This window comes from Odocoileus virginianus, chromosome 28, assembly GCF_023699985.2.
Source record: "Odocoileus virginianus isolate 20LAN1187 ecotype Illinois chromosome 28, Ovbor_1.2, whole genome shotgun sequence".
NCBI classification, from domain to species: Eukaryota; Metazoa; Chordata; class Mammalia; order Artiodactyla; family Cervidae; genus Odocoileus; species Odocoileus virginianus.
The window spans coordinates 176022-198740 of NC_069701.1; the positions used below are offsets into that span (position 1 = coordinate 176022).

Genomic DNA, 22719 nt, shown 5'->3' on the forward strand with positions numbered 1-22719 from the left:
CCTCTATTTCCTCCTTTCCCCTTCCCTTCCCAATCCAGTTCTATGAATCTTTGTGGGTGTCTGGGCTACGGAGAACACTTTGGGAACAGATAACTGCGTAGATCAGTCTCTCTCCTCTTGAGTGCCCCTTTCTCTCCTCCTGCTCACCTCTATCTCCTTCCTCCCTCTCCTATTCTTCATGTAACTCTGTGAACCTCTCTGGTTGTCCCTCACATTGGAGAATCTTTTCACCATTAACCTAGAAGTTTCATTATCAGTGCTGTATAGTTGGAGAAGTCTTGAGACTATTGGAAGAATAAAACTGAAATCCAGAGGCAGGAGACTTAAGCCCAAAACCTGAGAAAACCAGAAAACTCCTGACTACACGGAACATTAAGGAACAAGAGACCATCCAAAAGCCTCCATACCTACACCAAAATCAACCACCACCCAAGAGCCAATAAGTTCCAGAGCAAGACATACCAAGCAAATTTTCTAGCAATGCAGGAACATAGCCCTGAGCATCAATATACAGGCTGCCCAAAGTCACACCTAACATATAGACCCATTGCAAAACTCATTACTGAACACTCCATTGCACTCCAGAGAGAAGAAACCCATTTCCACACACCAGAACACTGACACAAGCTTCCCTAACCAGGAAACCTTGACAAACCAATCGTCCAACCCCACCCACTGGGTAAAAGCTCCACAATAAAAAGGAACCACAGACCACCAGAATACAGAAAGCCCACTCCAGACACAGCAATCTAAACAAGATGAAAAGGCAGAGAAATACCCAACAGGTAAAGGAACATGAAAAATGCCCACCAAGTCAAACAAAAGAGGAGGAGATAAGGAATCTACCTGAAAAAGAATTTAGAATAATGATAATAAAAATGATCCAAAATCTTGAAAACAAAATGGAGTTACAAATAAATAGCCTGGAGACCAAGATTGAGAAGATGCAAGAAATGTTTAACAAGGACCTAGAAGAAATAAAAAAGAGTCAATTAAAAATGAATAATGCAATAAATGAGATCAAAAACATTTTGGAGGTAACCATGAGTAGAATAACGGAGACAGAAGATAGGATAAGTGAGGTAGAAGATAAAATGGTGGAAATAAATGAAGCAGAGAGGAAAAAAGAAAAAAGAATCAAAAGAAATGAGGACAACCTCAGGGACCTCTGGGACAATGTGAAACGCCCCAACATTCGAATCATAGGAGTCCCAGAAGAAGAAAACAAAAAGAAAGGCCATGAGAAGTTACTCGAGGAGATAATAGCTGAAAACTTCCCTAACATGGGGAAGGAAATAGCCACCCAAGTCCCAGAAAGCCAGAGAGTCCCAAACAGGATAAACCCAAGGCAAAACACCCCAAGACACATATTAATCAAATTAGCAAAGATCAAACACAAAGAACAAATATTAAAAGCAGCAAGGGAGAAACAAAAAATAACACACAAAGGGATTCCCATAAGGATAACAGCTGATCTATCAATAGAAACCCTTCAGGCCAGAAGGGAATGGCAGGACATACTTAGAGTAATGAAAGAGAATAACCTACAACCTAGATTACTGTACCCAGCAAAGATCTCATTCAGATATGAAGGAGAACTCAAAAGCTTTACAGACAAGCAAAAGCTGAGAGAATTCAGCACCACCAAACCAGCTCTTCAACAAATGCTAAAGGATCTTCTCTAGACAGGAAACACAGAAAGGTTGTATAAACGTGAACCCCAAACAACAAAGTAAATGGCAATGGGACCATACCTATCAATAATTACCTTAAATGTAAATGGGCTGAATGCCCCAACCAAAAGACAAAGATTGGCTGAATGGATACAAAAACAAGACCCCTATATATGCTGTCTGCAAGAGACCCACCTCAAAACAAGGGACACATACAGACTAAAAGTGAAGGGCTGGGAAAAAATATTTCACGCAAATGGAGACCAAAGGAAAGCAGGAGTTGCAATACTCATATCAGATTAAATAGACTTTCAAATAAAGGCTGTGAAAAGAGACAAAGAAGTACACTACATAATGATCAAAGGATCAATCCAAGAAGATATAACAATTATAAATATATATGCACCCAACATAGGAGCACCACAATATGTAAGGCAAACACTAACGAGTATGAAAGAGGAAATTAATAGTAACACAATAATAGTGGGAGACTTTAATACCCCACTCACAACTATGGATAGATCAACTAAACAGAAAATGAACAAGGAAACACAAACTTTAAAGGACAAAATGGACCAGGGAGACCTAATTGACATCTATAGGACGTTTCACCCCAAAACAATCAACTTCACCTTTTTCTCAAGTGCACATGGACCTTCTCCAAAATAGATCACATCCTGGGCCATAAATTTAGTCTTGGTAAATTCAAAAAAATCGAAATCATTTCAGTCATCTTTTCTGACCACGGTGCAGTAAGATTAGATATCAATTACAGGAAAAAAATTATTAAAAATTCAAACATATGGAGGCTAAACAACACGCTTCTGAATAACCAACAAATCATAGAAGAAATCAAAAAAGAAATCAAAATATGCATAGAAATGAATGAAAATGAAAACACAACAACCCAAAACCTATGGGACACTGTAAAAGCACTGCTAAGGGGAAGATTCATAGCATTACAGGCCTACCTCAAGAAACAAGAAAAAAGTCAAACAAATAACCTAACTCTACACCTAAAGCAACTAGAGAAGGAAGAAATGAAGAAGCCCAGGTTAGTAGAAGGAAAGAAATCTCAAAAATTAGGGCAGAAATAAATGCAAAAGAAACTAAAGAGACCATAGCAAAAATCAACAAAGCTAAAAGCTGGTTTTTTGAAAAAATAAACAAAATTGACAAACCATTAGCAAGACTCATTAAGAAACAAAGGGAGAAGAACCAAATTAACAAAATTAGAAATGAAAATGGAGAGATCACAACAGACAACACTGAGATACAAAGGATCATAAGAGACTACTACCAGCAGCTCTATGCCAATAAAATGGACAACTTGGAAGAAATGGACAAGTTCTTAGAGAAGTATAACTTTCCAAAACTGAACCAGGAAGAAATAGAAGATCTTAACAAACCCATCACAAGCAAGGAAATCAAAACTGTAATCAGAAATCTTCCAGCAAACAAAAGCCCAGGACCAGATGGCTTCACAGCTGAATTCTACCAAAAATTTAGAGAAGAGCTAACACATATCTTACTCAAACTCTTCCAGAAAATTGCAGAAGAAGGAAAACTTCCAAACTCATTCTATGAGGCCACCATCACCCTAATTCCAAAACCAGACAAAGATGCCACAAAAAAAGAAAACTACAGGCCAATATCACTGATGAACATAGATGCAAAAATCCTTAACAAAATTCTAGCAAACAGAATCCAACATATTAAAAAAATCATACACCATGACCAAGTGGGCTTTATCCCAGGAATGCAAGGATTCTTTAATATCCTCAAATCAATCAATGTGATACACCACATTAACAAATTGAAAGATAAAAAGCATATGATTATCTCAATAGATGCAGAAAAAGCCTTTGACAAAATTTAACATCCATTTATGATTAAAACTCTCCAGAAAGCAGGAATAGAAGGAACATACCTCAACATAATAAAAGCTACATACGACAAACCCACAGCAAGCATCACCCTCAATGGTGAAAAATTGAAAGCATTTCCCCTAAAATCAGGAACAAGATAAGGGTGCCCACTCTCACCACTACTATTCAACATAGTTTTGGAAGTGTTGGCCACAGCAATCAGGGCAGAAAAAGAAGTAAAAGGAATCCAGATAGGAAAAGAAGAAGTGAAACTCTCGCTGTTTGCAGATGACATGATCCTCTACATAGAAAACCCTAAAGACTCTACCAGAAAATTACTAGAGCTAATCAACGAATATAGTAAAGTTGCAGGATATAAAATTAACACACAGAAATCCCTTGCATTCCTATACACTAACAATGAAAAAACAGAAAGAGAAATTAAGGAACCAATACCATTCACCATTGCAACAAAAAGAATAAAATACTTAGGAGTATATCTACCTAAAGAAATAAAAGACTTATAAATAGAAAACTATAAAACACTGATGAAAGAAATCAAAGAGGACACAAACAGATGGAGAAATATACCGTGTTCATGGATTGGAAGAATCAATATTGTCAAAATGGCTATTCTACCCAAAGTAATCTATAGATTCAATGCAATCCCTATCAAGCTACCAACGGTATTTTTCACAGAACTAGAACAAATAATTTCACAATTTGTATGGGAATACAAAAAACCTCGAATAGCCAAAGTAATCTTGAGAAAGAAGAATGGAACTGGAGGAATCAACCTGCCTGACTTCAGACTCTACTACAAAGCCACAGTCATCAAGACAGTATGGTACTGGCACAAAGACAGAAATATAGATCAATGGAACAGAATAGAAAGCCCAGAGATAAATCCACGAACCTATGGTCACCTTATCTTCGACAAAGGAGGCAAGGATATACAATAGAAAAAAGACAACCTCTTTAACAAGTGGTGCTGGGAAAACTGGTCAGCCACTTGTAAAAGAATGAAACTAGAACACTTTCTAACACCATACACAAAAATAAACTCAAAATGGATTAAAGATCTAAATGTAAGACCAGAAACTATAAAACTCCTAGAGGAGAACATAGGCAAAACACTCTCCGACATGAATCACAGCAGGATCCTCTATGACCCACATCCCAGAATATTAGAAACAAAAGCAAAAATAAACAAATGGGACCTAATGCAACTTAAAAGCTTTTGCACAACAAAGGAAACTATAACCAAGGTGAAAAGACAGCCCTCAGATTGGGAGAAAATAATGGCAAACAAAGCAACAGACAAAGGATTAATCTCAAAAATATACAAGCAACCCCTCCAGCTCAACTCCAGAAAAATAAATGACCCAATCAAGAAATGGCCAAAGAACTCAACAGACATTTCTCCAAGGAAGACATACAGATGGCTAACAAACACATGAAAAGATGCTCAACATCACTCATTATCAGAGAAATGCAAATCAAAACCACAATGAGGTACCATTACATGCCAGTCAGGATGGCTGCTATCCAAAAGTCTACAAGCAATAAATGCTGGAGAGGGTGTGGAGAAAAGGGAACCCTCTTACACTGTTGGTGGGAATGCAAACTAGTATAGCCTCTATGGAAAACAGTGTGGAGATTTCTTAAAAAACTGGAAATAGAACTGCCATATGACCCAGCAATCCCACTTCTGGGCATACACACTGAGGAAACCAGATCTGAAAGAGATACGTGCACCCCAGCACTGTTTATAATAGCCAGGACATGGAAGCAACCTAGATGCCCATCAGCAGACGAATGAATAAGGAAGCTGTGGTACATATACACCATGGAATATTACTCAGCCATTAAAAAGAATTCATTTGAATCAGTTCTAATGAGATGGATGAAACTGGAGCCCATTATACAGAGTGAAGTAAGCCAGAAAGATAAAGACCATTACAGTATACTAACACATATATATGGACTTTAGAAAGATGGTAATGATAACCCTATATGCAAAACAGAAAAAGAGACTCAGATGTATAGAACAGACTTGTGGACTCTGTGGGAGAAGGCGAGGGTGAGATGTTTCAAGAGAACAGCATCGAAACATGTATATTATCTATAGTGAAACAGATCACCAGCCCAGGTTGGATGCATGAGACAAGTGCTCGGACCTGGTGTACTGGGAAGACCCAGAGGGATTGGGCGGAGATGGAGGTGGGAGGGGGGATCGGGATGGGGAATACATGTAAAACCATGGCTGATTCTTGTCAATGTATGACAAAAACCACTACAATATTGTAAAGTAATTAGCCTCCAGCTAATTTTTTAAAAAATGTCTAAAAAAAAAAATAAAATTATGTCTTGTTGCCTGTCCATATTTTCATGCTTGCATTTTTTCTAAAATTGTTAAACATAGTTATTTTATATTTTGTGTTTCATATAGCCAGTATGAGGTCTTTGGAGTACTTTAGTGACATCTACTCTTTCTGTTGGATCTTGTTCATGGTGCCTTGTTTCCTAGTATATTTAATATTTTTCCTGAAGACTGTCTGTTTCTTGGAATTTGTGTGCTTGTGTCAAATTCCAGAACTAATGAAAAAAACCCATAGATTTAAAAAGTCTTCTCCATTAATATCACCCCTGCCTCCCTGACAAATAAAAATCCCTAAGAAGAAAAATTTTAAACTGTATACATATAGTAGGGATAAAAATTGCTGCAGCCACCATGAAAAACAGTATGGAGGTTCCTTAAAAAAACTATAGAGTTACCATGATCCAGCAATCCCAGTCCTGGGCAAATATCCAGAGAAAACTCTAATTCAAAAAGATAACATGCATTCTGGTGATCACAGCAGCACTACTTACAATAGCCGCGTCTTTTAATTTCATGGCTGCAGTCACCACCTGCAGCGAATTCACTTTAATATGTGCAAAAAAAGAAAAAAGGAAAACATAATGGCTTAGAGTGTTTACAGATACCCAAAAGGATCAAAGCCTTATTAAGAAGAATATCAAGACCATCAGCTCCTGGACTCTCCTCTCACCAAGGAACTCAGGAAGGAAAGGCGGGAAAGTCACAGGTACCATCACCCAGACTCATGTGAGCTGAGCCTCCAGCACCTATCTAAATAGTGCCCAAATCTGTGTTATTGCTGGAGAGAAGCATGAAGCCTCTGTGTCTGCTTTGCTGGCTGTTCACAGCACTGCAAAGTACCTTCAGATTGTAGAAGCTTATGTCACTAGTCTTAGAGTCAACCAACATGTACTGAATACAAAACAATACAAGTGTATGTGCCAGGCTCTTTCCATAAATTACCTCATTTGATAGCCTGGCTATCTGTTTTGCAAAATAAAACCTGGTCAGAGAGGAGAGGTGAAACTTGCCAAGAAAGGGTACAGCAAATAAGCACACATCCCCTCTGAAAAGTTACCCTTCCATACTGCAGTTATGAAAACTTTGAGAATCCATATTTGATCATCAATGATGGAGTATATGTTAACAATGAAAAAATATTTTTGTATGTAGACAAAAAAAGACCCTAAATAGCCAAAGCAGTCTTGAGAAAGAAGACAGAAGCTGGAGGAAGCAACCTTCCTAACTTCAGACTATACTACAAAGCTACAGTCATCAAAACAGTATGGTACTGGTACAAAAACAGAAATATAGACCAATGGAGTAAGACAGAAAGCCTAGAGACAAATCCATGCACCTATGGGCACTTTATTTTTGATAAAGGAGGTAAAAATATACAATGGAGAAAAGACAGTCTCTTCAGTAAGTAGTGCTAGGAAAACTGGCCAGCTCCATGTAATAGAATGGAATTAGGACACTTCCTAATATCATACACAAAAATAAATTCAAAATGTATTACATACCTAAATGTAAGACCAGAAACTATAAAACTCTTTTTTTTTTCACTTTTTTTTTCCATTTATTTTTATTAGTTGGAGGCTAATTACTTTACATCATTACAGTAGTTTTCGTTATACATTGAAATGAATTAGCCATGGATTTACATGTATTCCCCATCCCAGTCCCCCCTCCCACCTCCCTCTCCACCCGATCCCTCTGGGTCTTCCCAGTGCACCAGGCCCGAGCACTTGTCTTATGCACCCAACCTGGGCTGGTGATCTGTTTCACCCTAGATAATATACATGTTTCGATGCTGTTCTCTTGAAACATCCCACCCTCGCCTTCTCCCAGAGTCCACAAGTCTGTTCTATACATCTGAGTCTCTTTTTCTGTTTTGCATATAGGGTTATCATTACCATCTTTCTAAATTCCATATATATGTGTTAGTATACTGTAATGGTCTTTATCTTTCTGGCTTACTTCACTCTGTATAATGGGCTCCAGTGTCATCCATCTCATTAGAACTGATTCAAATGAATTCTTTTTAATGGCTGAGTAATATTCCATGGTGTAGATATACCACAGCTTCCTCATCCATTCGTCTGCTGATGGGCATCTAGGTTGCTTCCATGTCTTGGCTATTATAAACAGTGCTGTGAATGAACATTGGGGTGCACGTGTCTCTTTCAGATCTGGTTTCCTCGGTGTGTATGCCCAGAAGTGGGATTGCTGGGTCATATGGCAGTTCTATTTCCAGCTTTTTAAGAAATCTCCACACTGTTTTCCATAGTGGCTATACTAGTTTGCATTCCCACCAACAGTGTAAGAGGGTTCCCTTTTCTCCACACCCTCTCCAGCATTTATTGCTTGTAGACTTTTGGATAGCAGCCATCCTGACTGGCGATTAACACACTTTTTAATACACTGTCATAGCTTTCCTTCCAAGAAGCAAGTATCTTCTAATTTTATGGCTGCAGTCACCATCTACTTACACCAAACTATAAGCAAGGTGCAAAGACAACCCTCAGAATGGGACAAAATAGCAAATGAAACAACCGATAAAGGATTAATTTTTAAAATATACAAACAGCTCATGCAACTCAATACCAAAAAACAAACATCCCAATCAAAAAATGGGCAGAAGACCTAAACAGACATTTCTCCAAAGAAGACATACAGATGGCTAGTAAACACATGAGAAGATTCTCAACACTGCTCATTAACAGAGAAATGAAAATCAAAACTACAATGAGGTAACATCTCACGCCCGTCAGAATGGCCATCATCAAAAAGTCTGCAAACAATAAATGCTGGAGTGGGTGTGAAGAAAAGGGAACGCTCTTACACTGCTAGTGGGAATGCAAAGTGATACAGTGTGGAGAAGAGTGTGAAGATTCCTCTAAAAAACCAGGAATAAAACTGCCATGCTGCTGCTGTGCAATCAATCGCTTCAGTCGTGTCTGACCCTGTGCGACCCTGTGGGCTGTAGCCCGTCAGGCTCCTCTGTCCATGGGAGTCTCCAGGCAAGAACACTGGAGTGGGCTGCCATGACCTCCTCCAGGGGATCTTCCCGACCCAGGGATCAAATCCAGGTCTCCTGCATTGCAGGCAGGTTCTCTATAATGAGCCACCTGGGAAGCCCATGAAAACTACCATATGACCCAGCAGCCCCACTACTGGACCACAGCCTGGGGAAACCATGACCGAAAAAGACACGTGCACCCAGTGTTCACTGCAGCACTGTGTACAATAGCTGGGAAACGGAAGCAACCCAGATGTCCATTGGTAGATGGAAGGATACGAAGTTATGGTATGTATACATAATGGAATATTACTCAGCCATAAAAAGGAACGCATTTGAGTCAGTTCTAACGGACAGGGAGGCCTGGTGTGCTACAGTCCATGGGGTCGCAGAGTCAGACACGACTGAGCAACTGAACTGAACTGAACTGACTGGGGTGGATGAACCTAGAGCCTATTATACACAGGGAAGTAAGTCAGAAAGAGAAAGACAAATATCGTATATTAACGCATATATAAGTACTGATGATCCCAATTGCAGGGCAGTAAACATAACAGACTTCGGGACACAAAAGAGGGGGTAGGATGACTTGAGAGAGCAGCACTGAAACACACAATTACCACAGGTAAAAGAGACAGCCAGTGGGAATCTGCTATATGATGCAGGAACTCTGCGACAACCTAGAGAGGTGGGATGGGGAGGGGAGAGGGAGGGAGGGCATCTATATATGCCTATGGCTGATTCACACTGATGTATGGCAGAAACCACCACAATACTGTAAAGAAATTATCCTTTAATTCAAAATTAAAAGAAGACTTCTTAAAGACATCTTTGTATTTCCTAAAAAATTACACTTCCTCATTTTGCTACTTAGTTAAGCAGGAAACAGGGCTCAGAAGGGAAACAGCTTATTTTTTAACTTTTCAGGTTTGGGAAAAAAAAAAAAGATAAAAAGAGACTGTGGCAGGAAATATTTTATAAGCTAGTAATAACAAACGGAGACCTCATAGTCTTTAGGACCAAGCACTCCAGACCAGAAGGCAATGGAGAATCGCCTGGAGACAGTGAGCAGCCTCTGGACACTGCGAAGAGTTAGAGGACAGCCCCAAGCTTTGTGAGTACTTTTTCAATAATTTTTTTCTTTAATTTTAAAAAACGCATTTATTTTTGGCTATGCTGGATCTTGCTATGTACAGGCTTTCTCTACATCAGCAGCCAGACTGCTTCTCCAGCGGCGGCCCCTCCCAAAGCGGCGACCAGGCTCTCAGCCCCCAACCCTCAGCCCCGGACCCTCAGCCCCCAACCCTTAGCCCCGGACCCTCAGCCCTGGACCCTCAGGCCCAGACCCCCAGCCTCGGACCCTCAGTCCCAGGCCCTCAGCACCCAGACCCTCAGCCCCAGACCCTCAGCCCTGGACCCTCAGTACCCAGATTCTCAGCCCTGAACCCTCAGCGCCCAGACTCTCATCCCCGGATTCTCAGCGCCCAGACCCTCAGCGCCAGGCCCTCAGCGCCCAGACTCTCAGCTGAAGCACTCGGGCTGCCTCGCAGCGTGTGAGCTCCGACTGAACCAGGGATCGAGCCCGCGTCCCCCTACATTAGCAGGAGGATTCCCAACCACGGGATCACCAGGAAAATTCCCAATGTTTTTTTTTTAATTGAAGTAGAGTTGATGTGTCAGAGAAGGCAATGGCACCCCACTCCAGTACTCTTGCCTGGGAAATCCCGTGGATGGAGGAGCTTAGTAGGCTGCAGTCCATGGGGTCGCAAAGAGTCAGACACAACTGAGCGACTTTCACTTTTCACTTTCACGCATTGGAGAAGGAAATGGCAACCCACTCCAGGGTTCTTGCCTGGAGAGTCCCAGGGACGGGGGAGCCTGGTGCACTGCTGTCTATGGGGTCGCACAGAGTCAGACGCGACTGAAGCGACTTAGCAGCAGCAGCAGAGCTGATGTGTGAGATGTGATCTCCATCAAGAGAATGAGTAACTGAAAGCTTCCTCGGTACGAGGAAGGAAGAGGGGAAGGGGCTGCTCCCTACATCCTGACGGGTGTAGGAGGAGCTCTGAAGGGCAACTGGAAGTGCCTTGTGAACATGAAACGTGCACACCTCATGTGGTGCTAGCCGCAAACACTACTCCTTGACCCCAGAGAAGTGGGGTCCAGAACCTCAGACTCTTGAAGTAGGTTAGTGATGTGAACCCTCTTCTTATAATATTACTATACTGTTATCTACCTTCTTAATCTCATTCTCTCCTATGTTCGATAGTGCTTCCAGAAGCTACTGAGGTGGCACATCACTATGCAATGAATGAGGAACAGGCAGTAGTCTGTAGTCCTCAGAGACTTGCAAACCTGGGAACCAATGCCACTCTTCTTGCTAAGCTTTTGTTTTTAAACTTATTTTTTCATAAAATATATGTTAACATATAATGGGCTTATACTTTAAATTAATGAATATCTTACAAATCTCTCAGTTTTAACTGCTAATGTGATAAATACTGATGGATATAACCTACAAACAAAAGCTCTTTGGAAATCCTCAATAAAATTTAGTAAGAGTATAAAATATAAAAGTGTCCTGAGACCAAAAAGCTTGAGAAACACTGCCCTAGAGAAACACATTTTGCATAAGGAAGCACATCCAAGGATGCTCACTGAACCACTATTTGCAGTAGAAAAAAGTGGAATGAACCTACATATCCCTTAACAGAAAGGCTAAGTGAACTAAGGTATAGTCATACAATGGAAAATTAAAGGCAACTAAAAAGAATGAGGCAGACCTATAGACACCAAAATATCTCTGGGACACACTATAGACAAAGGAGCAAATGTTAATACATGACATAATATTTTATTACAAATTTAACTCTGATAAAGTGCTAAATAATATCATATTTTTCCATAGGAACATTGAGCAGTGTAAAAGGATACACAGTAAACAGTAATAGTAGTTACCTCTAGGAAAGAGACCAAGAGTGGGGTATGCTTTTTTTTTTAAAAAAAAAAAAAAAAAAAAAGGCAGGGTATTAATTTCCTCTTGCTCTGAACTTTAACACAAACATACGGACATGTGGCAAATTAAAACTATCTGGAAAGTCCCCTCCACCAGCACAGCAGCAGAATGGTGGGATATCTACTCGAGAGCATATCAGGGCAGACGCACTGCCCCCAGCCTATCTCATCAGCTGATACACTGAGTCCATGGAGAACCTCTTCATCCTTCATACTGAATATTCACCACGTTCTGAGCCTACTTGGAAGCGATAACTTTCTCAAAGCATTTCCACTTCATTTATCCCATCCTTAACCTTCCAGCTTCTCTCAATCACAAAGATAGTAGTAACAGCAATAATCAAAATATGAAGTGAGGGACTTCCCTGGTGGTCCAGTGGTTAAGAATCTGCCTTGCAATGCAAGGGACCAAGGTTCAATCCCTGGTTTGGAAACTAAGATCCCACATGCCGCGGGGCAACTAAGTTTCCCACTACAAGATATATGGCAACTAAGCCTTGATGCAGCCAAATAAATTAATTAATTAATCAAAAGGCAAAAAACAATGAAATGAAAGTAAATTTAATGAGTCCCCAAATGTAGAAATTTGTCAGGTAACTTGACAAATTCCCAGTAATGATCACCTCCCTATAATTCTGTAGCAATATATTTTGAGGAATTTATCTACTAAAGATGTAACAAGCTGTGCAGGCAAGTCAGTCACTTTGTCTGTTGCTTGTCAATATCCTGATTTATTTCTAGATGTAAGGAGATACCTGGGTAAATGAGATACAAAAAATCATACACTCTGGAAACCAGGAGCAAGGGGACCCTCCTAACTGCTGGAAGATTCAACAACAAATGATCTTTCCAGAGAGCAACCAGCCATTTAAGTCTAGAATCCTGAAAATGTTCCTACACTTTGTAATTAGATTTATACACAATTTGTTGAAATACTGAGACCTTTAGTTTAGAGGTTTATGTTCAGGAGTGTTCCTCACATTGCTATTTGTATTAGCAAAAAATCACAAAAGGGTTCAATTTCCATACACCTTTTCGATGTTTACTTTGGTAGCCACAAAAGGCAAGTTTGTCAGATTTAAGAAAGAGGTAAAATCACCCAAAATGAAGTTTGGTTTTTCAAAGGCAGAATACAAGTTGCCAGCTATGTATATACAATAAAGAGAGGGGGAGAGCACACAAAGGTTTGACAGCGGTTACCTCAGCATTGTAATAGTAGTGGAACTACTGGTCTGTTCTACATTGCCCATGTTTTCTACAGGAAGTTGTATCTTTATAACCAGATAAATAGACACATATGTAAATGGCCTTTGAGAAAAATGAGTGCAAGCTTTAGAGAGGATGAATAAGTGGGAAGAATCCCCCGTGCCCCACATGGAGCCAGGCTCACCTCGGTGCTTTCCCGCTCGGAAATCAACGTCCCAGCTGCCCCCAGGCAGCCCCAAGGGACACAGCTGCACCCAGCTCACTCAGCCAGGGGAAGGTGCTCCCAAGGTGCATCCCTTCTCTGGACCAAACTCACTGCCCCAGGTAGGGGTTTGAGAAGAAAGCACTCCAAGGAAGCAACCTGAAGAGGAAGGGGTGGGTGTTCGAATGGTTTCTAAAAGGATGTTGCTAATCCAAACCTAGACTCTGCAAAGATTTCAAGACATATGTTCAGCTTTTGCTAAGGATAGGAGTTTCATCTGTTTCGAAATAATAGAGTTTTTCCCCCCACAACTTCATCTTCTTTTCACATTTTCATTTCTCTTTGGAAAAGAGAAAGGGATTCGAAAATAATTAAATATAGATCTAAGTCACTGAGTTCTTTAAAGTCAGGGAACAATGGGCATTGAAACAGAACAAATGCGACTGGGGTAAATTCTGTTATATTTTTAAAATCGATCTCATCATGACTAAATGTTTGCTTATTATCCATCAGTTCACATTCTTTGCTCTATTGCTGTTACTCCAGTTCTCTCCAATGACATTATACAGAGTTTTCAAATATTTTTGATGGTGATTTTTTTTAGGACAAACTCTTTCAAGATACATAAAATGCTGTCTTACAGACAACTGAATAACTAACACTCAGGATCCCCAACTGCTAAAATCCTACTGACATCCTTGATGATTCCGTTCCTTTACAAACTCCACTGAATGCCTACTATGTATCAAGTTTTTTGCTGGACACTAGGACAGAGCAGTCAACCCCATAGAGGATAAATGGTCCCTGATCCCAGTGAACTTACAGTCTGGTGGGGAGACAGCATTCAACAAACAATTATGCAAATAATTAGCAAATTAGAACTTGGGGTAAGTGCTTAGAAGGAAACACTGCTTTGAGAATACATCAGAAAAGTCCATGGAATCTTGCAACCTTACTCCTCAAAGAGGTGATTTCTTTCTTAAAACGAGGAACACATCAAAATTCCTCTTCCCCTCTTCTGAGTCACACTTAGAGGGAGCTGGAGCTGGAGGGTACACAGGCGCATTGACTTTTACTTGAAATAGTAACTCAGGAATGCAGAACTATCCTGGAGAATGACTCCATCCTTCTGGGAACTGATACTGGTTTCTTCCTTTCAGTGCTGGGAGGGGGGCAGCAGTTACAGAGATTTATGTACCAACAAGCCTGATGTGTAATCATGGAAAATTAGGAAGAAACTACACACACATCCCTAGGAAAATGACTGGGTGAACTATGGCAAGAACATTTCACCCTATGGAGTATCTCTGTCTGCCTGTCCACTAAAAAACAGTGAGGTGACACTTCAGTACTGACACAGAAGGCTCTCCATACCATACTGAGTGAGAAAGTGCAAACCACGATGATCTGACTCAGTTTGGTTTTAAAAAGTGTTTTAACTTTATATTAATGCAGAGAAAGGGGTCTTTTTCAGCTGTACATAGTGTCCACAGTGGTCACCTCTAACACAGGGGGAAGGCTTATGAATCCTTTACCCTGAGAAGGTATGTAGGTACTATCTGTACAATAGAAGTACATTTTAAAAAAATTAACAAAGAAAAACATGTATGTATCAGTAGCCTCTCTGGACAGCAGGCATCCTTCTGGAAGCAGACCTGGATGTGTTTTGGCTTAAAATGTTGATTTGAGGATGTGCTGTTTTGGGACCTTTACCCTGAGACCCTAAGTATTAGCCCATTCTTAGAGACAAGCCTGAAAAGAACAATTAGCTGTGCCACCTGCTGCATGCTGAAGGCAGCCTGAACACATTCCCAAAGGCGTGCCTACACTCAGCCACAGAGGAGCGGATGACAGAGCTGCTGACTCAGCTGGAGGAAACACGAGGGGAGCTGGGCGCTAACAGCTCTGGAAGAGGCTGCAGCTGCCTGTCCCCTGGCCCCCTGGGGCAGCCGAGCACCCGCCCATGAATGGCAGCAGCAGAGAGACCACATCTCTCTGCCCAGAACCACAGCCGCCCACCAGGAGGGCATCGGGGGAGCAGGCTCCCTGCGCAGACCAGACGCCCTTCCCCTTGCCCCTGCTGCTCATCTGGTTCGGCCAGACCGGGACCGGCAGGCCGCATCCTGGCAGGACACAGAGACTCCGCTCTCCCAGCGTCTCCCAAGGCGCCAGGCTGGGGCTCCAGAGTCAAAGCAGACCCCAAGGGAGGACACCTCGGCCTCGGGTCACCTACAGCCCTAGGCCAAGGGCACTGCAGACCCAGCAAAAGACCCCAAGAGCACGAATCCCATTCAGGGTCTAGTCTGTTGAAAAGTAGCGTGCTTAGGGAATTAGTTTCTTCAATGCCTGAGATAAAGACTCCTAGAATTTCAGTGCGTGAAGGCCATATAACCCAATTATGCTTGTACTCTACACAGAGCTGTCACTCTGCTATTTCCTAAACTCTCTCTAGATACAGAAATATACAGAGATAGGCAGAGAGTCAGGGTGACAGATGCTGTACCTCTAGAGGCATCTGCAAATGTGTGTTAGAAATGAGGGTCATTTTATGGCACAGAACTCTGACCCCCGCACCTGCCATATGGCAACAGTCGTGTGTTCTCCAAGCCACACAGAATGACACTCAACCGCCTTCCAAAGAGCCTTCGACATTTCAAACAGATTCTCCCATGCCCCAAAAGTGCTGCAAAAGGGAATCTGCAATACATCCTATGCTTGTAAGTCAAGTGGGGCAACCGGCGCCTCCACTCTGAACATACCCTGCAGTACTGTCCTCTGAGAGGGACCTCAGGGAGGGAACCAGGGCTGACCTCACCAGGGCAGCCCCTGTGTTATTAAATAACATGAGGACCCCAGCAACAAGGACTTTCCCCCTTACCAGGGACCCCTCACCTCGAGCTTGTGAATTCCAGGTTGGGACCCGGCCGCTGCAACCTCGATCCTGATCTGGGCTTCTGACCTGCACACGGAGACCTGGCCTCCCTCCCTGGATGTCCCTCCCCACCTCAGCCCGGCCGTTCTCCAAGGGCAAACCCAAGATAGCTCTCTCACATGCTCCTGCATTTCTTTCACTGCATCTTAATTGAGCACTTGTTGTATACAAGACATGATGCAAGGCAAAGGGAGAGAAAAAGTGAAAGCTGAAAAAACATGGTCAGTGCCAACTGCCTCTTCTCTGTCTCCCATCGCACAGTCTTACCAGCCCCGAGTCACAGTCAAATTTAAACTGTCTTCTGCTGTGCATCAGTTAGTGTGGAATCGGGGTTTTTTGTCCCCCTACCCAGCTTACCCTCTAGGGGACCCAGGCATGCAATGCTTGAGAAGAGCTGAGCGAAGTATCAGGCTTAAACCAGACCAGGGGCCTATTTTAATTCTTACATCAATCCAACATCAGCAGCTCACTTTGCAAAAGCCTTTAAAACTCTCCAGCCACAGCTCAGAAATTAAATGATTCCCTCCAGATCAACTGCCTCCAGAATGGCTCTGCTTAATTCTGGCCGTGGCAGGGCAGGCAGAACAATGAGCAGTGGCAGCTCCAGGTTGCTGCAAAGGCCGCCAGCGCACCCTCCACCGTGCCCGTGGGCACCAGCCCCTCTCTGCCCTGCCACACCGCATCACCTCTGTGATGACCCACAAGCGCTGGACGGACGGCTAGGCAGAGCCCCTTCTGCTCCCACCTCCCAGAGCATGCAGGACCCCACCAGACCAGTTCCACACACTCTTTCCTGTACCTCTTCTCTCCTCTCTGAAGTCTGTCTTCTGGCTTCGTCTAATGTCGTCCCTGGTCCTGCCTTCCTCCTCTCGAGTGTCCTGAAGCTCTCAGTAGACAGGAGTCTGCTGATAGCTTCACCCAAGTTCCTTCCACCTGGTGCTCAGAGTTTTAACACTGCCCTGTCATTGAATCACACACTGCTGAACCACATTACCTCCAGCAAGTCTGCTCCTGTGCCCAGCTGGATGGTAAACTCCTACAGGGCAGGATGAGGACCACACCTCAAACTCCTTCAACCTCCCCACCCCCCCACCCCCCCCTCCCCCGGCAAAAAACAACAGCATAAGCTCAGCCTCCCACTGGGTAAACCTATCCACAGCAAACGCCTTTCAGACAGCCCATCAGTTAGAAGGGGCCAACAGCGCTCTTTAGAGTCCCTGGAATACGTGGGCTAGAGGTGAGGTTTGATCACAGAGGATACCCAGCTCCTGGCATCAGATGGCTGCTCCCCCACAGCAGAGCATGTCTCCCCAGCTCCTGGGTCCTCAGTGCCCAGCACTGGGTCCTCAGGAGACATTCACTGAAGGAGCAGATCATCTCCAGGGTCCATGCTACTTTGTGGTTTTCCTTTCTCCCAGAAGCCTCAATTCACAGGAAGGCAGAGGGAAAGCTTCGACTATCGCTGCCTGCCCAGTGACCAGGAAAACTGAAGACTACTTTTCAGAATGAACTTGGCGGCTTCCTGCCAAGGTGAACAGTGCTGTGGTGCAGATCACAAAATCAAGCTCATTGCAACCTTTTTCTAACCAATTCTGCCCTCAACTTCCCCGTTCCCACCAATATCACTCCCCAATCACTAGGCCTGCAGCCTTTCCCGTACCTCTGATCAGTTCGGCCCTTTGGGGCCTCTGGAAAGCTATACGCCCAAGAGCATGGCTCCTTGCTCCTGGAAATCTCCCATCCTTTCCCTTCTAGTCGTGGGGCCCACACTCACACAAGACCTCAACTGATTCCGAATCTTTATGGCATCCTTCCTAGCTCTAACCGCCTCCCCTTCACAGACCTTACACACTACCCTCAGCCTATTATTTATTAAGTGCTGTTTCCAGCTAGTCCAGCCTCTACTTAAATCATAACTTTTCACTTTTTAAACCATCAAGTCTTCTGTTCTGTTCTCACTGTCTCAGGCCCATATTCACTCTCATATCCCGGAAACCCTGACCAATCCTTCTGCCTCAGCGAGGATACTCGCTCTCTGTGTCTGTCCTTCCAAGAACTGGGCCTTCTCGGCCATCTCAAAATCTTGGCAGAAGTCTCAACTCTGCTAATCCACATCCCACCCACGGGCAGGGGCTCAGGGCCAGCCCAGCTTCTCACACAAGCTTTCCCCATCCTTCAGCCCACCAGCCACCTCCGCTCCGCAGAGCTGTGTCTAGCCTCACACACTGCCTTCCTGTTGACTCAAACCCCACCAACCCCCCGACCCCCCCAACCCCACCAGGCCAAAGTCAGAACAGCTGGGAAGGAGACCAGCTGCTTCTTAGCCACGTGATCCTGCCCAGACCACCAGACTTTCAGAATCTCACAGAACTGTTGCTCTGACACATGAGAATTTACAGTAATGCTATTCATTCATCTCACATTCAGAAAAAGACCATCCAGGTAGAGGATTTGGATATCCTTCTAATACTGGCCAAGGGCAGTTATTTCCCATCATTCACAACCCTGCAGCGGCTAAGTCTCAGTATAACTTAATTAAATGTAAGACAAGGGAGAAAGCACTTTGATTGGGATACTTTTCCTCATATCCTCCATTTAGACACTCGGGAGGTTCTCTGATACAAATTTTGGGTGACTGCAGAAATATGCTGGTGGAGGGAAGAGGAGACAGTTGTTCCAAGCGAATCTAGTGACAACGGCGCCGGTCTTAGGAGTGAGGCTTGAACACTAAGCCAAAGTCAGCAGTAGGCACTGACTGGGCACATTGCCAGTAAGCCATCAGTGGGCAGCAGGAACAGGAGAACTGGGGAGTGGGATACAAGCAGGGTCCACGGTTGGGGGGGAGGGGAGCACGTGGACAAAGAATGCTTCAGACCATCATATCGGGCTACCTTCCTTCCCAACGTGCATGCCCATGACAACGGCGAGCACCGCCAGGGGCGCGCGGTAAAATCACTTCCAACCAGAGACCAGGGCACCTCTGATAACGCCGGCCAGGCCGGCCCCGATACCGCCAGCCCCGGGCCTCACCAATGGAGATTTCTTGCGCGAAAGCCAGCGAGATGAGCAGCAGAGGCAGCCCCACGGCGATGCACGTGACCATCTTGTCCACGGCCAGCTCCAGCCGCAGCCCCTTAAACTTGGGTTCCGAGGGCTCCTTCAGCAGGAAGTCCGAGAAGACATACTCGGTGGCAAGGTGCGCGATGGCCATGGCTGCGGCGCGCTGGGCTGGGCCGGGCAGGTTCGGGAGACAGGCCTGGGGACCGCCGGCGTCGGGAGGGCGGTGCTGCGCCTTAGCCCGTCACCAGCCCCGCCCGCGGGTTTCGCTTTCCCTTTGCCGGCCCCCCGGAGGTTCCCACATTCCGCCGGTCTTGTACCGCGATGCGCCGCAGCCGTTTTCTCTGGGCGCCTGGCCTGGCGGGTCGCGGGGCTACTCCGCGGGCATGGGAGCCCGGGTCGCGCCCGCTCCTCCTCCGCCGGCCGGGGCGCAGCCACTCCGGCAGGTCCCCGGGCTCCGCGCCGCCGCCGCGCGCCCGAGAGCAAGAGTCTGTAGCCGAACAAAGCGCGAACCCTGTGGTGAGGCCCCAGCTGCGGCTGCCGCCGCCCCGCGCGCTCTCGGCCCGCCCCGCACGCTCTCCCGGAACCTCAGAGGAGCGCGAGCGCCGAGGGGGCGCGGCGTTTCCGGGAGCCGCCGGGCGCGGGGCGCGGTGGGCGCGGCAGCGCCGGCAACCCTGGGATCCACCCCCGAAGGGGGTGTCGGTGCGAACAGCTCCTGGGCGAGTCCTCGCGCCCCTCCCACCCTCATCCCCTCCTCTTCCGAGCGCCGGGAAGTTTGAAGTCCTTTCCGAAAGTGACCTGTCGCCCTGTGGACCGGACGGCCCCTTACGCCTCACCCCCAGCATTTCTACATGGCGAGATCAGGTCAGCAGGCGGTGCAAAGGCCTCAGAGAGCAACGGGCGCCTTAAAAGGCGATCGAGCGGGTTAGACCGAGCAAACTTGGGAGAGGGGGCGCTGGACTCTAGCAGGAACACTGCGGGCCAGGGAGGCGCGGGCTTGGGGTGGTGAACCTGCGCCTGACTCGGTCTCACGGGTCTATGCTTCGCCTCTCGCTTTGCCCGCGGGAGCCTCGGCCTGGGATGCTGAGAGACAGTCAAGAGACGCTGTGATCAGCAACACTTGGAGCTGGCAGGACTTTTGAACAGGAGGGCTCCTTGGGCCGGGGCTGCCGGCTCTGCTCTTTGTACACGGGCAGGTCCGTGCAGGCAAGCCTCTTCTGTGTGCGCTCACCTGCCCTGTGTACATCTCCACCCCGCCCTGCCCTCGGAGCCCTCGCCCCGTGGCCTGCGCGACCCTCCGCTTAGGAGACTCATGGGACCAGGACTGCACAATGGCCAGAACCACAACCCTCGTCTCCTCTCAGCCTGAACTCCAGTCTTCCCCATCTTGCTCAAAGCAGCGCCACGCGACCACGCGCCCAAACCAGACAGCTGCACTGCCCTGTGTGACAGAGCCGTCTCTCCCAGCTGCCTGAACCAATTTACAAATTCTCTAGCTTCTCGCTCCTAAATATTGAACATCTGATCATTTTCCTCCACCTGAGCAGCCATCCTCTCTCCTAACCACGTACAGGTAGGCCCTGCAGGCCTGCAAGCCCTTCTCCCCAGCAGCTGCCGAAGGGAATTTGTAAAAGCTCCAGTCTTATCCTATCACTCCCCTTCTTAAAGTGTACCTTATTTTTAGGATAAAATTCAAATTGTTTAGCATGGCTACTTCCTGCCTTCCCAGTTTCACTACTTTCCCTTCAGTTCTTCAACTTAGCCAGCTCTTGCCTCCTCCAGACCTTCACCTGCCCCAAATCACATCCAATTTTTGCCTTTTTGCCTTTTTGCCTGGCTTGTTCTGCTGGATGTCACTTCCCCTGGAGAGTCTTCCTTGGAAACACTAAACAGGATTAGGCCCCTTTGTTAAATATTCTTGTGATGCCAGATGTGGGCTTTGGGAAAGTTACATGCCCCGTCTGTATCTCAGTGTTTTCATCTGTAAGGTGATTATACTGCTTAGGATTGAGGTAAAGATCGAAAGAGTTAATATACATAAGGTGCCTAGGATGTTGCCTGGCTACTGATGAGTGCTGTATACATGTTATCCATTACTGTTCCCCTCTATTTTTCCTTCTTAATGAAAATCACAATTACAGTTCAACAAGTATGTGTTTAACTGTCCACTGATTTAGGGCTTCTCTCCCCCTTTATAGCTATAAGATGCATTTAGGGATTAAATAACACACCCTCCTCTAAATCCTTCCTTCCCCCTCTCCTTACTCCAGTGTGATTTGTTAGAAGGAAGCCAAAGCAGCTGCAGGCCTCATAGCTATGGTCCCAAAACTCTTGTTTTGTTTATGAGAGACCCTTGACATTTGGATATGAAATCTTTTGTGACCAAAATAGTCAAAGTCAAGAGAGTTAAGCCCACTACATGGCCTGTTCTGTTTATATATTTATTTATTCATCTAAGTAATGTTTGCTGAGCAACTATTGTGTATCTGCACTATGGTCTGTGCTGGGGTGTAGCAGTGAGCAAAACAAGTTTGAGGTCCTTATTTCCATGGAGTCTAGATTTCAAGGAGACAAACAAAAGTCAAACTAACAGGTAAGATGGATATGTCCCAGGATTAGGGCAACTAAAGAAAATAATGAAAATTGGAAATAACTTGGGAGTGGTCCACTTTAGAGAGGGCAGTCTGGTGAACTTACATCTGAACTAGGAAAGAGGGTGAGGGTGCTGGAAAGAGCCTTCCAGGCACAGAAAGCAGTGTGTGCAAAGGTCCTGAGGCAAGAAGGAACTGATAAAAGCTGAAACAGAGGAGTCAGAGGTAAAGCTGGAGATGTGGACATAATGGGCAGCCAAATCAGTCTGGGTTTTATAGATGGAGGTAAGGAGTTTGGATATTATTAAATGTGAAACCAAAAGACAGTAAAGGAAATTTACCAGGTTAAGTGATGTGATCGGATTTGGAGGACTGTGTGGACTGTGGTTAGAGGGACAGAAGCGACCTGGAGAGGCTGGGTAGGGACTGCCACCGTGATCTGCTTGAGCAGGGTTTGGAGTCTGTAGCCCAGGAAGAAATACATTTTGAGTTTATTAGCATAAAGATGATTTTCAGATCCAGGAAGATGAGTGAAATAACCTATGGAGGGGGTATAACAAACTACCGCTGACTTGGCGGCACACGATTATCTTTTATCTCTTTATCTGCACTGGGTCCTCACGGCAGCTCAGCAGGCTTCTCTAGTTGCATGTTTCAGGCTTAGTTACCCCTCAGCATGTAGGATCTTAGTTCCCCAGTCGGGGATCGAACCTGAGTCCCCTGCATTGGAAGGCAGATTCTTAACCACCGGACTACCAGGAAAGTCTCACATTTATTTTTTAACAGTTCTG

The 22719-nt window shown here is 44.9% G+C and overlaps 1 protein-coding gene across 1 annotated transcript in view; it reads right to left on the minus strand.

Moving 5' to 3' along the window:
- Nucleotides 1-19491, minus strand: part of PANX1 (pannexin 1) — a 59744-nt gene extending 40253 nt beyond the window's left edge. Inside the window, exon 1 of the mRNA XM_070457113.1 lies at nucleotides 19311-19491. Coding sequence (XP_070313214.1) covers nucleotides 19311-19491 — 181 coding nt within the window. The remainder of the gene's footprint in view (nucleotides 1-19310) is intronic.
- Between the last annotated feature and the right edge of the window lie 3228 nt (nucleotides 19492-22719).